Raw genomic sequence first — 15,125 nt, forward strand, 5'->3', positions numbered from 1 at the left:
CGCGATGGAGCACTTTTAGAGGCAAATGCAAACTGCGAACGTGCTTTTTGTTGCTGTGTTCTCCAGGCGTATATACCATATGGTTACAACGTGTGCAACTTTGCCCTAGGCCATTTAGCTTCTAGAAGGTTAATCTTCGGCCCCTGTGGCAGGAAATTAGGGATTCCACTTCCCCGCGTCTACACGTCATACCAGAAGAGCACGCATCTATTTCACGTGTGACGAAAACACCTTATTCCGTTTTCTCCCGCCTTGCCCGTCTTTTCTCAATATTTCCCCTTCGTAACTTCTGCCACATAGCCTTCCACTCCGCCATGAAGCCCGCTCGCCCACCGTCTCCCCACTACCCCACCTTCCGAAGGCTTCTTCCTTTCTTCCACCGCCTGCTCGCTTTGTCCCTCTCGGCTTCCGAGAACACCGCCCAGAAACACAGTAGAAATATACTGCGCACGCGCATTGAAACTAGTCGTCGCTTAGCCTCTTGTGGATGGTTGGCCGGGTTCTTTCAGTCTCTGATTCGCGGAGGCAGCAGTGCGGTACTCTCGCGGTATTTGCTGCCGCCAGTCGGCGGGAGCCGCCGCTAGTTCCTGGCGGGCCGTTTTAGCTGTTCTTGTCGCCGGTCCTGCTGTGTTGCCAGCTGCCGGACCGAGCATCATGACGTCCGCCTTGGAGAACTACATCAACCGTATCCTCGAGCCGGCCACCACAGGCATTTGCTGGGGTTGTGGCGAGTCCCGCGCATGCACCGGAGAGGACCAGTGCTGGAGAGGCAGGGGGTCGGGATCGGCGGGCGGTTGCGACGCCCGACAGCTGCGGGGCCCGGTATGCGGGTGCAGGGGTTAAGGATCTGGGACCCGCCAATCCCGCCCCTGGGGCTGGAACCTGCTGCTTGTACGGGCCCAAGGTGTCTTTTATTTTTAATCTGAAAAAAAAAAAAAAAACCTACCAACGTGGTTATTCCGAACTTTTCCGTGTCTCTATAGAAATCAGCTATTGATTCATCCTTCCTGTTTCCCTAGGGCCTATACGTTCAGGTTTGGGAATAAGAGGAACAGTTTAACCAACGGCAACGATGGTCGTGTAAATCTGTCTATGTGTTTGTTTTATTTATAGGCTTTGCTCGTTGTTCGAGGATACCAAAAACTTTACAGATGGTGCAAAAATTGAATATCTGCCCCTTTACCACTTGAAATCTCAACTTCTTTGTTGATGGAATTAAAATAATGCTTGCTGTTGTAATGGATCGTTTTGAGGGACAAATAACTTTAAAAAGCCCGTGTGAATTACCCTATACACCTGTTACAGTTTTAAAGTCTAGAAACGGAACACTGCATTGTGCTCTCATGTACAAATTTGGGACAAAAGTGAAATGCTAAAGGCTTTTAATGATGCAAGCATATTGGTACCTGTGACATTGAATATAGCTTCTTTTCTTCTGAATTCCAGAAGCCAGGTCCTGGAAGACAGTGTCTTAACGTGCTTGAAATCATTCAACATTGATTAGTTTAGCAATGATCCAATTTTCGTTTTAGAGATGAAGAAATAGGTCTAAGAAAGGGAGAAATATCTTGCTCAACTGTCAAATTGGCAATATTCCCCAGTAAGAAAAGAGTACCAAATACCCCAGCTGTTTTAAGATATAATACACTGACCACACACAGAAAGGGATGCTCTTTTTCTATTTTTTCCCTTTTTTAAATTGTGTGAATGTTACACCAAATTGAAGAACATAAAGTTTTTATGTTGTAAATGTGGCTGTGTTGAATAGTTGTATCTTAATTCTGTTACCTTTTTCCTAGTAACTTAAACCATTTCCTTACCAGATTTTAAGTTTTCAGTTTACATGCCCTGAGAAATACTTTCCTTGATTCAGTTATCAGGAACTGTTGCTGTCATTACTTCTGATGGGAGAATGATTGTGGTAAGTATTTGGCATATTCATTCTCTTTCTTGTAGCCTTATTGGTTGTTAATTTTTATGTACAACCTCTGATCTCCGATGACTAGGCACCACAGTACACTTGCATTGCAGTTTTCTTATGATTCAGGTCTTTATCTCATTGATAAATAGCTGCCAATCCATATTTTTTTCATTAATAAACATTGTAAGTTACATACAAGGCTTCTAGAAGCTAGGATGGGTAATAGATTCTGCCCTCAGAGAACTTCTAGTCTAGTCTGCAGATATCTGCCTGTATTTTATAATATTTATCTTCCTCCTCCATCTTTTATTTCCTTCCCCATTCAGTGCTCTGACAACCACTACCAGAATCATATAATTTTTTTGAAATTTTGTTTATGGTTCTTAGAAACTTTTTTAAGATATAGATACTACATCTATAAAATAATGAACATTTAAGACTTGTATGGTGTTAATATTCTTCAGATATTCTTAGGTTGTATGATCTCTTGTTTTTTGTAGAATGAATTATGATGAATGAATAAATTTACTTCATCTCATTTGTCCTTTTATCACAGTATCCCTTTTTAATTCCAGAAAAATCTTGGATTCTCTCCTTGACCTGTTCCTTGATCTGAGGAATTAATCCCATGATTTTGGGCTACTTAATTTCTTCGTTTATAATTCATATGATTGTTCACTTTCCAAAAAGTTTTAAGGCTGCTAACCTTTCTCTGTTGTCTATCTAATTCCTATAGTTTAGTCTTTTATTTTCCCATTCTGCAGTTCTGTTTTTGTTTGTTTTGTTTTTAATCCGTGTGATTTTTTTCTCAGTGGATCCTTAAGTGACGATTACCGAAGTGTCAGACTTTGCCATTTATTAAACATATGTCATGTACCAGGCATGTTACATGTATTATATCACTTAATCTCAGTACAGCTCTGTGAAAAAGAATTAACCCTGCATTCTAGGGTAGGAACCTAGCTCAGAAAAAGTGAGTTACTTTCCCAGAGTCACGTGGATATAAGTGGCAGAACCAAAGTGGGATTTAAATTGAATTTGACTCCAAAAGCTAACGCCAGTTGCCTTGCTTCCTTCTTAATCAAGAGAACAATCATGTTTTTTGGTTTTGTTTTTAAGGTACTTCACATTGTATCGAGTCAAATAGGACAGTTTGAAATATTTTAATCTCATCTTAGAAGCCTACTGCTATTAACAAATATTTGCAAATAGTTTTTTATTTTGTAAAAACCTCAAGTTTAAATTTTCTTGTTTTTGTTAACAGGATAGATGATAAATTGGAAAATTAATTTTATAGAAGAAGGAAAGCCATTTAAAAAGAGCATTTTTAAGTACAAAAAGAGCATTTTTGAGTACTGAAGTTCAGTAGTTGTGTATTTCTTTGACACATGGTTCACTTTATAGAATAGTTGCATGTAAAATGAAGCCAAGAGCCTATGTATGGATGTGGTAACAACTCTTTGCTAGTTTAGTATAGTAAATACTCCATATTTTGTTTCTCTTCCTAACATTAACTAATGTTTCTCTTCCTAGCTGACACTTTCTCTTTATTTCACTCTAATTTTATGTATTTTGAATTTTAAAACGTGAAACTTTAATGAGAAATATAACCAACCAAAACCAATATAAGTTGATGTTCTTCAGAAACTTGAATAGCATCTGAGTTACCATGTTGTAATAGGCCCATGTCTTCCTTTTTTAAGAACCACGATTCTTCATAAAACTTTCTCTGAATATATCCTTCAAGTTCTAGAATGTTCTAATTGTTATAGTCATGTTTGCATCTACTGTTACTGGATTATTGGGAGGATTAAATAAGTAAATCCACATGAGGCCCATCAAACACTTTGGCAGATACTAAGTACTCATTAAGCCTTAGCTATTACTACCAGTTGAAGTTTGTGTACTGATTTGAATCTCTGAAAAGTGGTAGATTATATTTGCTTGTTCATAGTAGTATAATACAGAAGTTTAGTGGTCTGGCTTTGAAGCAAGCCTTTCATGGTTCGAATTCTAGCTCTGCTAATTTCTACCCATGAAACCTTGAGGGATTACTTCTCTGTGCCTCAAATTTTCTTGTCTGAAGTGGGAATGTTTATAGTATCTACCACAAAGGGTAGAGATTAATTGAGATAATGTGTGCAGCATGTTTACTAGCATGTAACATGAAGTGATACTGTTACATTGCTATAGCTGCTGTGTAGAGGACTATTTCCCTTACGTTTCCCTTGTTTTAGTTTGTATCTTTAGAATATTAGCTCCTGGACTACCTGGGCTTTTATGCTACTTCCTTGGAAATAAACCAGTACATAGGTGTCCTTTGTAATTCTCAACAACTCTGCACACTAGTCAGAAGCGTGGTGGGTTCCCCACTGCCCCTCTTAAAAAACCAAGAGGTAAGTTTTGTGCCTGTTGATCATAAAGAGGTATTGTATTTTATAGTGAACTTATATATATTTAAAATAGGTACTTCTCTTGGAGTACCTGGCAACTAAAATGGTGTCATTGAATTAACACATTCAGGTAAACAAGAATATTTGTCTTTTTCTCTTGAATGTTTTCTTTACAGGGAACACTGAAAGGTTTTGACCAGACCATTAATTTGATTTTGGATGAAAGCCATGAACGAGTGTTCAGCTCTTCACAGGGAGTAGAACAAGTGGTACTAGGTTTATACATCGTGAGAGGTGATAATGTGTAAGTAAAATATGTCTTTTTTAAAGGCAAGTTAAATATACTATAGGTGTATTGCCTTGCTATATGGAGAAGAGGTTTCTATCTACTGAGATTTGTCCATATTTCTAATAGTTAAGTAGCCTGGATATTGTCCAGAAAGTGCCCTGCCTTACACTGAATAGTTCATTGGAGAGGCTTCTTAAAATGTTCTTCCAAAGTACCCCTAATTCCAGAGGAACATAAATATACCTCCAGGGCCCAGGGCTAGGATTTGAAAATGTCTTTGAAATCTCTTGTGTGAACAATTTTAAATAATGCTTTATAACATAGCTGAATTTATCCACTACTTACTTTTTTCTTTTAATTTTTTAGTATAATTGGCTTACTTAAGATGTCCCATGTTTATGTTGTGGCCTCAGTTAACTTGTGACACTGATACGGCAGTTTGAGAAGATATATTTTAGTGGTAGCAATTTAAGAAAAGTGCAACAGTGTAGAGCAATACTGTCCAGTACAACTTTTGGGGATGATGGAAATGTTGTATATCTGCCTTGTCCACTATGGTAGGTACTAGCTGTGTGGGTGGCCATTGAGTACTTGAAAAGTAGCTGGTGTGACTGAACAACTGAATTTTAGATTTTATTTAATTGTAATTAATTTTAATAGTCACATGTGGCTAGCAGCTTCTGTATTAGTGCAGTTATAGAGGCTAGAAGAGTGTTGAATCAGTTTTCTAGTGAGTACTGTTTAAAATTAAAACATGGCTGGAAGGCAGCAAAAGATGTATTAGCATCTCAGATTACTTTTTTGGACAAGTAGGATATGGAAGCTAAAGGAATACTTTACTCATTTTATTTGTCTTAAGAAAATCACCTTTAGATGGATAAATCATTTGATCTTTAATCAGAGGTTTATAAAATATTCTATAGAGATAACATTTAGGTGAAGTGAGCTGTAAAGGCGAAGCAGGTGGGGCCCAGGTCTCCTGACCAGAACAGCACTGATTGTTTATATTGGGGCTCTGTATAATAATTGATTTTACGACAATTTCTCCTACTTTAATTAAAAAAAAATTTTTTTTTTGAACTTCAATTTTAAAAAATTTAAAACATTGCTATAGACACAGTGGTATGCTGGAGCCAGCTTCTACTGGCTCACGGAAGCAGATTTTTATATTTTGGGGAATTTTGCAAGCTGGTTGGTTGATGTCTTTTTGGTAGCTTGTAATTGGCCATAGTGGGAGTATCTGCACTATGGATATCAGTGAACACTGCAAATCAACCTCCCCCTTTTCCTTGGAGAGCTAGTTTTAAAACATTTTCCAGCACTCCACTGTCTTCCATAAGGATTTTAAATGATACTAAATTTTTAATGATGGAATTAAGATCTTGATATGTTTCATATTGAGAAAACTTAATATATTCTCCTAAAGTTTGGTACTTCCCATTTATTAGAGAACTAAAGACTGTATACAGTTTAAAGCAAAATCGGGCAAATTCTGTATAACATTTGTCTGTAGAATTTACTTTCATTAAAACCAAACAAATTTAACAACCAATTTTTTATGTAATAATGTTTCATACATGTCCCGTGGTCTGGATGTACAATGACTGTATCCAGCTAGAGAGCCATGGCTTGGTTACCTAACATGGTATTAGTGAAATTAATGTTATAGGTGTTATGTTAGTGTTGAATCAAGGAAAAATTTGCTGGCTTTAACCCTTGCCAATCACAACAAAAAATCATTTGTTAGATACCTGAGTATCTGTTCTGTTATTATCTTTACGTGTGAAGAATTGTACTTCTTTTTGGTGTTGGATTTAAATTGAGTCAACTGAGAAATCATGAAAGGGAAACTAATAGATTTTATATGTACCATTGATGGGTTTAGTTCATTGAAGTTACTCAAATAAAGACTCCTGATCCAGTCACACTATATGCAGTCTGTTCTTTAATATTCGTTCCTGTAACAATGTTGCCTTCAATTTGTTTGAGTTTTGTGACTTTAAATGTACAATTCACAACCTTATGAAAATGTTTGTTTTTCACCTTAAGTAGTAGTTTTTTTTAGTGTCTCTTCTCAGTTTTAATCAGAAATGAGATTGTTTTAACTGATTTTTTTTTCCTTAAACAATTACAGTGCAGTCATTGGAGAAATTGATGAAGAGACAGATTCTGCACTTGATTTGGGGAATATTCGAGCAGAACCTCTGAACTCTGTAGCACACTAAGGATAAACTACATATATTGGACATCTGTAAATCTTTGTACAGAAACTGATTATTCTGAGGATGATGGGCAGAATTTTTATGAAAGTGTAATTGTGGATTTTGACTCCATATTGATTCATTGTAATATGATATGTAAATTAAAATATTTCTACATTTTCTTGAAAAAAACTTTTTTTTTTTTTTTTGGCCTAAATCATACATTTGGTAGCTTGGTTTTATTTTTCTATTAAATAGTATAAAAATCTAATGATTATTTTGAGAACTTTTAGAAAAGACATTCTGCTATTTTAATATTTATGGAAAACTAGTTGAAAAGAGAAATTCAAGTATTATATAAATTAAGCATACAAATACCATCAATAGTGCAGGATACATATGTTTCTGTCCCTGATTTTTAAGAAAGTCACAGGAAGGTAAATCTTGTCTTGTGCAGTTATCTGAACCATCCCCATTTACCACACTGCCCTGGTGGCTCCCTAGCACTTTAGAAGTGTGTGTAAAAGTGTGTTTGGTTGAGAAAAGGAAAAATGCTAACAAAGTTGTATATTACCTGAAAAAATTGATTCCATATGGTCTTAAAAGCCATCTTATCATTTAAGAATTGGGGAATTTCTAGTATTAAAGGAGTTTTTTGTTATTTATAAATGTGAGTAAATAAATCTTGAGTTTATATTGAGGCGGTGCTTGCTATTATTGTCAGCAACTTTTCATGACTCCCTAGTTCCATAAACCTGATTTCAAAAGAAGTAAACCTGTTTTCTCCAAGCATGTCAGGCCTATTCTTTGGTTGATTATTGTAGTGAATCAATTAAGTAGATTAATGTCCCTCATCTACAAATAGGCTATTTTCTAAAACTCCTTTGTACAACTGGTTGTGTGTACTTTTTAAAGAATCCATAGAAACAATGCTATAAGCAGTGTTTAGCTATCCAGGCTAGTCCACAAAAATTCTCATCAAGTCATATGTAGGCCAAAGTGTGTAACTTTGTGATAACAAGAGAAAAATATTTACATTCTTGTAATTCAAACAAAATTTCAATAGTTTCTTTTTTTTAATGAAAGTGTTTAAAATAGGAGTTGGCAAGCTTCTTTTGTAAAGATGCAGATAGTAAATATTTTAAGCTTTGAGGGCCATATGGTCTCTGTCACAGCTACTCAGATCTGTTTTGTAGCATGAAAATAGCCATAGATAATACATGACGAATAGCTGTGGCTGGGTTCCAATAAAACTTCGTTTACAATAACAGGTGGCAGGCTGGATTTGGCCAGTAGGCCATAGTTGCTGTCCCTTGGCTCAAAATGAAAAATACAAGCTCAATAAGAAGAGATGATGGCTAATTTGTATAAATTCTGAAAAGGGCTTCTGGAATGGATCCTTTCAGAGTTCAGACGTGGGTTTCATCGTATTTTTTAAAATTGAAAACCCTACTTATTAAACATGGCAGTTTTTTGGTTCACAAATAAAACATTTTCCAGAGGAAAATATCTTCACATTTTCACAAAAACAAGACTTGTAAGGAGAGAACTGTTGAGATAGTTTTGGTCATCAAGCACCATTACCCAGATAACTTGGCTGATGTTCTGATGTTTAGGGTTGTCTCTGGGAGGATTAGAGGAAGGTTAGGTAGTACTGGCTATTCATAAATATCTGGCTTTTGTAGTATAAGGTTTTATGATCAATTTAGTAATAAAAGGAAACTAATGCAAAGTGGGTAAAGCAAACAGGCCACTTTAATTAGGGACTGTAAATCAGGTGTTCTGTTTAAATAAATAATGTATTTTAAATTGGTAAACCTAAAAGTCAAATAAGGAATATAGATCATTCGATTGCTAAGTGAAATGTATTCTAAGTATAAATGATGTCCAGAATCAGATGCTTTCTCAACATAGTTGACCTAACACAAATTACACATGAACCAGTAAACAAACCATAGTCCCTCTCCCTCACAGTAATGAGTTTCTAATATGATGTGTTCTCCTTTTGAAATCTAAAATGCCTTGTAAAGATGTATTTTCCTTATTGATGCCAGAAAAATCATTCCCAGAATATGAATTGGATGTCTTTATTAATGGTTGGTGGGGGAGATGCATGAAAATACACCAAATGGTACATGGAATTCTTCCTTCCTGGGTGCACGTGGTAGGCTCTTTATGCTCATAACCCATTCAAGTTGGATTTCATTTTTCATGAGCATTGTAAGGGAGCCACAATTATGAGTGGCAACGTGATTAATATGCAGTGTCAAGTCTTTTATATTCTTTAATGAGACTTTATTCTGTAATCAATTTCTTATTTATAAAAAGGCTAAAATCAATTTTAACTTGCAGTTACCTCTGTGCTTTGTGACTCAGACACTAAGCCCAACTTAATAATGAATCAAAGAAATTATTCTTGGCAAAATATTTTCACTAAAGTTTTTTGTAAAGGGCAATTAACTGCAAAAAGGACTTAATGTTTCTTTTTAACTGAAAAGATACTATCTGTTTAAAACAAAGATAATCTTTTATTAATATTTGCTTTACTTAAACATCTGTTTAACACCTTTATAAAGTCATTCTAAATTTTTAACCTAATGCAGGCTATCCATGTCAACATTTTTCTCAGATGTGTAACATGAAAGATTTACCATGTGGATGAGAAAGTATACAGTCCCTTCATAATGGCATGTGAACCTATTTGTGTAGTAGCCACAGTTAAAAAGCAGTCCTTAACTGGCAGTATAGTGTATTCTGGGCCTTCACCTTCGAAATTAGTAGGGAGCATTTACCAAGTGCATAGGATGTGCCAGGCATGATGCCAAGTGCTTACAATACTGATCATTTTATGTATGGGGAAACAGGCTCAACAGGGTTAAGTGTCTTACAGGAGGTCATACTTGTGAAATCAGGCTCTTAATTCAACCAGGTTTTTGTACTTCTTATATAATATGGCCTAGCAGCAGCAAGTATAACCTCAAAATCTCTGCTGTTAAGTATCTCTCAGAAGCCTGAAGGAAATACTTAGGTATCTAAGGCAGTTCCCAAAGCTGCATTGTGGACCATTTTCATTTGATTACCTGAGATGCTTTAAATACTCTGGGGCCCTACTCTAACTGATTGTGGTTCAGTAGATCTGAAATGGATCAAAAAGGAATACTCACTAAAAAGCTAAGTAATGAAAGTGTGGTGGAATTACTAAAAGACCTAGCACTTGTCATATGCCTGGATGAATCCCCAATCATGCCTCAGAATCCTTACCTTTAAGACAGGGATAATACCTATCTTCCAGGGTGTGGCAAGTGAAAGTAGACTGCATTTAAAACGGTATGATTTGTGGGCTACAACAGTAAATAGCTATTCTAGGTATTCAAAGACCAACGTGGAAAGGTTACAGACATGGGTCTTATCACTTTAGTTTTACAGAGTCCCACTTGCTATCATATCTGTAAGAGTTTGGAGTATATAAATTATGAGGATTTCAGGTTAAATAGAAGGTATGTATAATAAGTTTACATTATTTTAACAAGTATACAGTAAGATTAATTTGTTTTATGGCAATCATATATTCTTGACTGAGAATTTGAAAATGAAAACTCAAAACATGTAAACTGGGGCCTCTTCATTTTATAAATTTCCTTTTACTCAGTTTAAATCTTATCTTACTAATTTTTTTTTTTTTAAACTTGGGCTGTTATTCTCAGTTTTTACATCATGGACAAATCTGATTAAAAAAATTACTTTCTGTTTACATGTAAGATTGAAAAACGAATGTTGACAAGGCAGAGCTACCTCCATCCATGTTGATACTGATTCATTAAACAGCACAGTGCTCTCATTAAACCAGCTACAAATTCATTTAATTGCAAGATATTTAGTCCTTATCCTCCATCTTGTTTACAGGGATTATTCGTGTGAATTTGGTCAAATGCTTTGATGTGATCTTCATTCCTCTCTATAATGGGGAAGCTACATGACATGAGCATAGCTGGTCTTTGTGCATTGATGCTGCCTCCTAGTGACCACTGCTTTCTTTTCTATGTGTCCACAGACTTTAAAAAATAGATTTTGGAATTTCTTCAGGGACATGTGTCAAGCTATTAATGCATGCTAGATAATGTGCTCAAAGCTGTGGATATACCAGGGGCCAATATTAACAAGTCTCTTGTCCTTGTGAAGCTTGTATCTATCTATGTAGCACCTCAACCAAACCATCCTGACTCAGAAATTTACTGTCCACGGTCATGAGTTGTTTCATAAAATTCTTTCAGAGCTCTACGATAACTTATGGGGCTTGAGTTCATTTAAAGCAACTAGAAACTGTCTTTTTAAGTGGATATAATTCATATGAATCATTTTCCAAACTTTTTTTTCTGTTTTAGGATTGTAGAGTCTATGTAGGTTGCATAACACTAAGGATAAAGGCAAACTAGGACTTGACCAGCAGTCTTCTATCATTAGTTAACAGTATACCATCTGCTGCCTACTATCATCATTTGGTGAATGGAGAAGGAGAGGACTATTCTTTAAGACATCTTTCAGATCTCTTAGGTTTAGCATTAAAAAAGCATCCAATTTTTGTACTGATTTTTTGTTATGCCCTTTTACTTCCATCTTTTTTGTACATCTTTCTTTTTTAAACATCCTTTTATTTTATAAATGTATTACTTGCCAGAAGTGACACAGGTCAAGTATTGGTAAAACTAGGATCAAAATCCCATCCTATTATTTCTACTCTGGGGCTCCTTCAGCTCTGTGATGTGGCTTCTTCTGTCTTATCATAAGGGTGATTTTCAATTATACTGTAAACATTTTGTGTTTAGTTTTCTTTTCCCCATATGCTGGCTTTACAAATACCATATAATGAAAATGGTACCAACTTGTTACTATATTTGAAGTATGTTAAAAGGAAAAGAATCCAGGAGCAGGGGTTGGGGGTAAGAGATATCTCAGGGGATACAACACATTGTCATTTGTGAAAACAAAGTATTGATTACTACTTTATGAAACAGAATGAACAAACTCTAGGCCCAATCAGGTTTCTCAGGAAAAAAAAAATTTAAAAAGCAAACATATAGCTAAATCAGATTTCACGAAGTATCTCTTAACTTGATCCTGTATCTGGATACTATTAATGCAAAGATGCTATGGGGAGAGGAATGGATTTGGGAGCCTAGCAGGCTTGGAATTAAATTCTGGTTCAGCCACTTCTTAACTATGGGATCTTGGGCCAATTAATCAATCTCCCTGAACAGCAATTTTGTAATTAATAAAAAGAAGAAAATGATAGCATGGCAACCTTGCAAAGCTAATATGATGATTATGCAGAGAACGTAATTTAACCACATAATATGGAATCTAGACCAGAGTAAAACACTGAATAAATGTTAGCTCCATTCTTTTCATTTTCCTATTTAAAAGGTAATGAATTGAAGGAGAAAAACCATATGATCACCTCAATAGATGCAGAAAAAGCTTTTGACAAAATTCAACACCCATTTATGGTAAAATCCCTCCAGAAAGTAGCCATAGAGGGAACTTACCTCAACATAATAAAGGCCATATATGACAAACCCACAGCCAACATTGTCCTCAATGGTGAAAAACTGAAACCATTTCCACTAAGATCAGGAAAAAGACAAGGTTGCCCACTCTCACCACTATTATTCAACATAGTTTTGGAAGTTTTACCCACAGCAATCAGCGAAGAAAAAGAAATAAAAGGAATCTAAATTGGAAAAGAAGAAGTAAAGCTGTCACTGTTTGCATATGACATGATATTATACATAGAGAATCCTAAAGATGCAACCAGAAAACTAGTAGAGCTAATCAATAAATTTGGTAAAGTAGCAGGTTACAAAATTAATGCACAGAAATCTCTTGCATTCCTATACACTAATGATGAAAAATCTGAAAGTGAAGTTAAGAAAACACTCTCATTTACCACTGCAACAAAAAGAATAAAATACCTAGGAATAAACCTACCTAAGGAGACAAAAAACCTGTATGCAGAAAATTATAAGACACTGATGAAAGAAATTAAAGATGATACAAATAGATGGAGAGATATACCATGTTCTTGGATTGGAAGAATCAACATTGTGAAAATGACTCTACTACCCAAAGCAATCTACAGATTCAATGCAATCCCTATCAAACTACCAATGGCATTTTTCACAGAACTAGAACAAAAAATTTCACAATTTGTGTGGAGACAAAAAAGACCCCAAATATGTAAAGCAATCTTGAGAAAGAAAAACGGAGCTGCAGGAATCAGGTTCCCTGACTTCAGACTATACTATAAAGCTACAGTAATCAAGATAGTATGGTACTGGCACAAAAACAGAAATATAGATCAATGGAACAGGATAGAAAGCCCAGAGATAAACCCACACACATATCGTCACTTTATCTTTGATAAAGGAGGCAAGAATATACAATGGAGAAAAGACAGCCTCTTCAATAAGTAGTGCTGGGGAAGCTGGACAGCTACATGTAAAAGAATGAAATTAGAACACTCCCTAACACCATGCACAAAAATAAACTCAAAATGGATTAAAGACCTAAATATAAGGCCAGACACTATCAAACTCTTAGAGGAAAACATAGGCAGAACACTCTATGACATCAATCACAGCAAGATCCTTTTGGACCCACCTCCTAGAGAAATGGAAATAAAAACAAAAATAAACAAATGAGACCTGGTGAAAATTCAAAGCTTTTGCACAGCAAAGTAAACCATAAACAAGATGAAAAGACAACCCTCAGAATGGGAGAAAATATTTGCAAATGAAGCAACTGACAAAGGATTAATCTCCAAAATTTACAAGCAGCTCATGCAGCTCAATGTCAAAAAAACAAACAACCCTATCCAAAAATGGGCAGAAAACCTAAATCGACATTTCTCCAAAGAAGATATACAGATTGCCAACAAACACATGAAAGAATGCTCAACATCATTAATCATTAGAGAAATGCAAATCAAAACTACAATGAGATATCATCTCACACTGGTCAGAATGGCCATCATCAAAAAATCTACAAACAATAAATGCTGGAGAGAGTGTGGTGAAAAGGGAGCCCTCTTGCACTGTTGGTGGGAATGTAAATTGATACAGCCACTATGGAGAACAGTATGGAGGTTCCTTAAAAAACTAAAAATAGAACTACCATACGACCCAGCAATTCCACTACTGGGCATATACCCTGAGAAAACCATAATTCAAAAAGAGTCATGTACCACAATGTTCACTGCAGCTCTATTTACGATAGCCAGGACATGGAAGCAACCTAAGCGTCCATCGACAGATGAATGGATAAAGAAGATGTAGCACATATATACAATGGAATATTACTCAGCCATAAAAAGAAACGAAATTGAGTTATTTGTAGTGAGGTGGATGGACCTAGAGTCTGTCGTACAGAGTGAAGTAAGTCAGAAAGAGAAAAATACCGTATGCTAACACATATATATGGAATCTAAAAAAAAAAAAAAAAGGTCATGAAGAATCTAGGGGCAAGACGGGAATAAAGACGCAGACCTACTAGAGATTGGACTTGAGGACATAGGGAGGGGGAAGGGTAAGCTGGGACAAAGTGAGAGAGTGGCATGGACATATATACACTACCAAATGTAAAATAGCTAGTGGGAAGCAGCCGCATAGCACAGGGAGATCAGCTCGGTTCTTTGTGACCACCTAGAGCGGTGGGATAGAGAGAGGGGGAGGGAGGGAGATTCAAGAGGGAAGAGATATGGGGATATATGTATATGTATAACTGATTCATTTGTTATAAAGCAGAAACTAACACACCATTGTAAAGCAATTATACTCCAATAAAGATGTCAAAATAAGAAAAAGTAATGAATCAATCTATAAAATCCTACCTGTTTAATGTCTTCTTTAGAACTCTTCCATTACTAAAAAGTAAAATGAATTTGAATCAGCAAAAGAAAAATACATGATAATATTAAGAACATAATACTCTTACACTTTGCCACAAAGTATCCCTTTGGAACACACCTGGAGAATATTCCAGAGTGAATATTGATTATACTATTGGTAGGCAATTGGTGCATTAAAATCTCTCACATCCCTACCACCACAATCATTATATGTCAGAGAATGTGATTTAACAAAATTTGATACCTAGAAGTGAATTACAGTTATCATAATCCTAACCTAACCCTGTCAAATCAGAAAATGGCATCATGACACAGAATTGGTATCACAATTGCAGAATAACAAATTTAAACAGCATGATATTTTTCTGGACCTCTTTCCCTAGGGGCAGTAAGAAGACAGCACACTTACTTCACTATA

General features: G+C 35.7%; 1 protein-coding gene across 2 annotated transcripts; it reads left to right on the top strand.

Annotated features, from left to right (window-relative positions):
• The first annotated feature begins 533 nt into the window (after positions 1-533).
• Positions 534-6,996, top strand: LSM8 (LSM8 homolog, U6 small nuclear RNA associated). 2 transcript variants are annotated; one of them, XM_082472439.1, is made up of 5 exons: positions 694-822; positions 1,114-1,154; positions 1,874-1,921; positions 4,491-4,618; positions 6,738-6,996. In XM_082472439.1, the coding sequence occupies exons 1-5, from the start codon at positions 741-743 to the stop codon at positions 6,826-6,828; spliced, it is 390 nt and encodes a 129-aa protein (XP_082328565.1). In that variant the 5' UTR covers positions 694-740; the 3' UTR covers positions 6,829-6,996. The 2 variants fall into 2 exon arrangements, with proteins under 2 accessions (XP_082328566.1, XP_082328565.1); XM_082472440.1 differs by lacking the exons at positions 694-822; positions 1,114-1,154 and adding an exon at positions 534-685 and having other exon boundaries at positions 1,881-1,921.
• The last annotated feature ends 8,129 nt before the right edge of the window (positions 6,997-15,125 follow it).

The sequence above is a fragment of the Balaenoptera physalus genome (genome assembly GCF_965194825.1).
Source record: "Balaenoptera physalus genome assembly, chromosome: 8".
Taxonomy (NCBI): domain Eukaryota; kingdom Metazoa; phylum Chordata; class Mammalia; order Artiodactyla; family Balaenopteridae; genus Balaenoptera; species Balaenoptera physalus.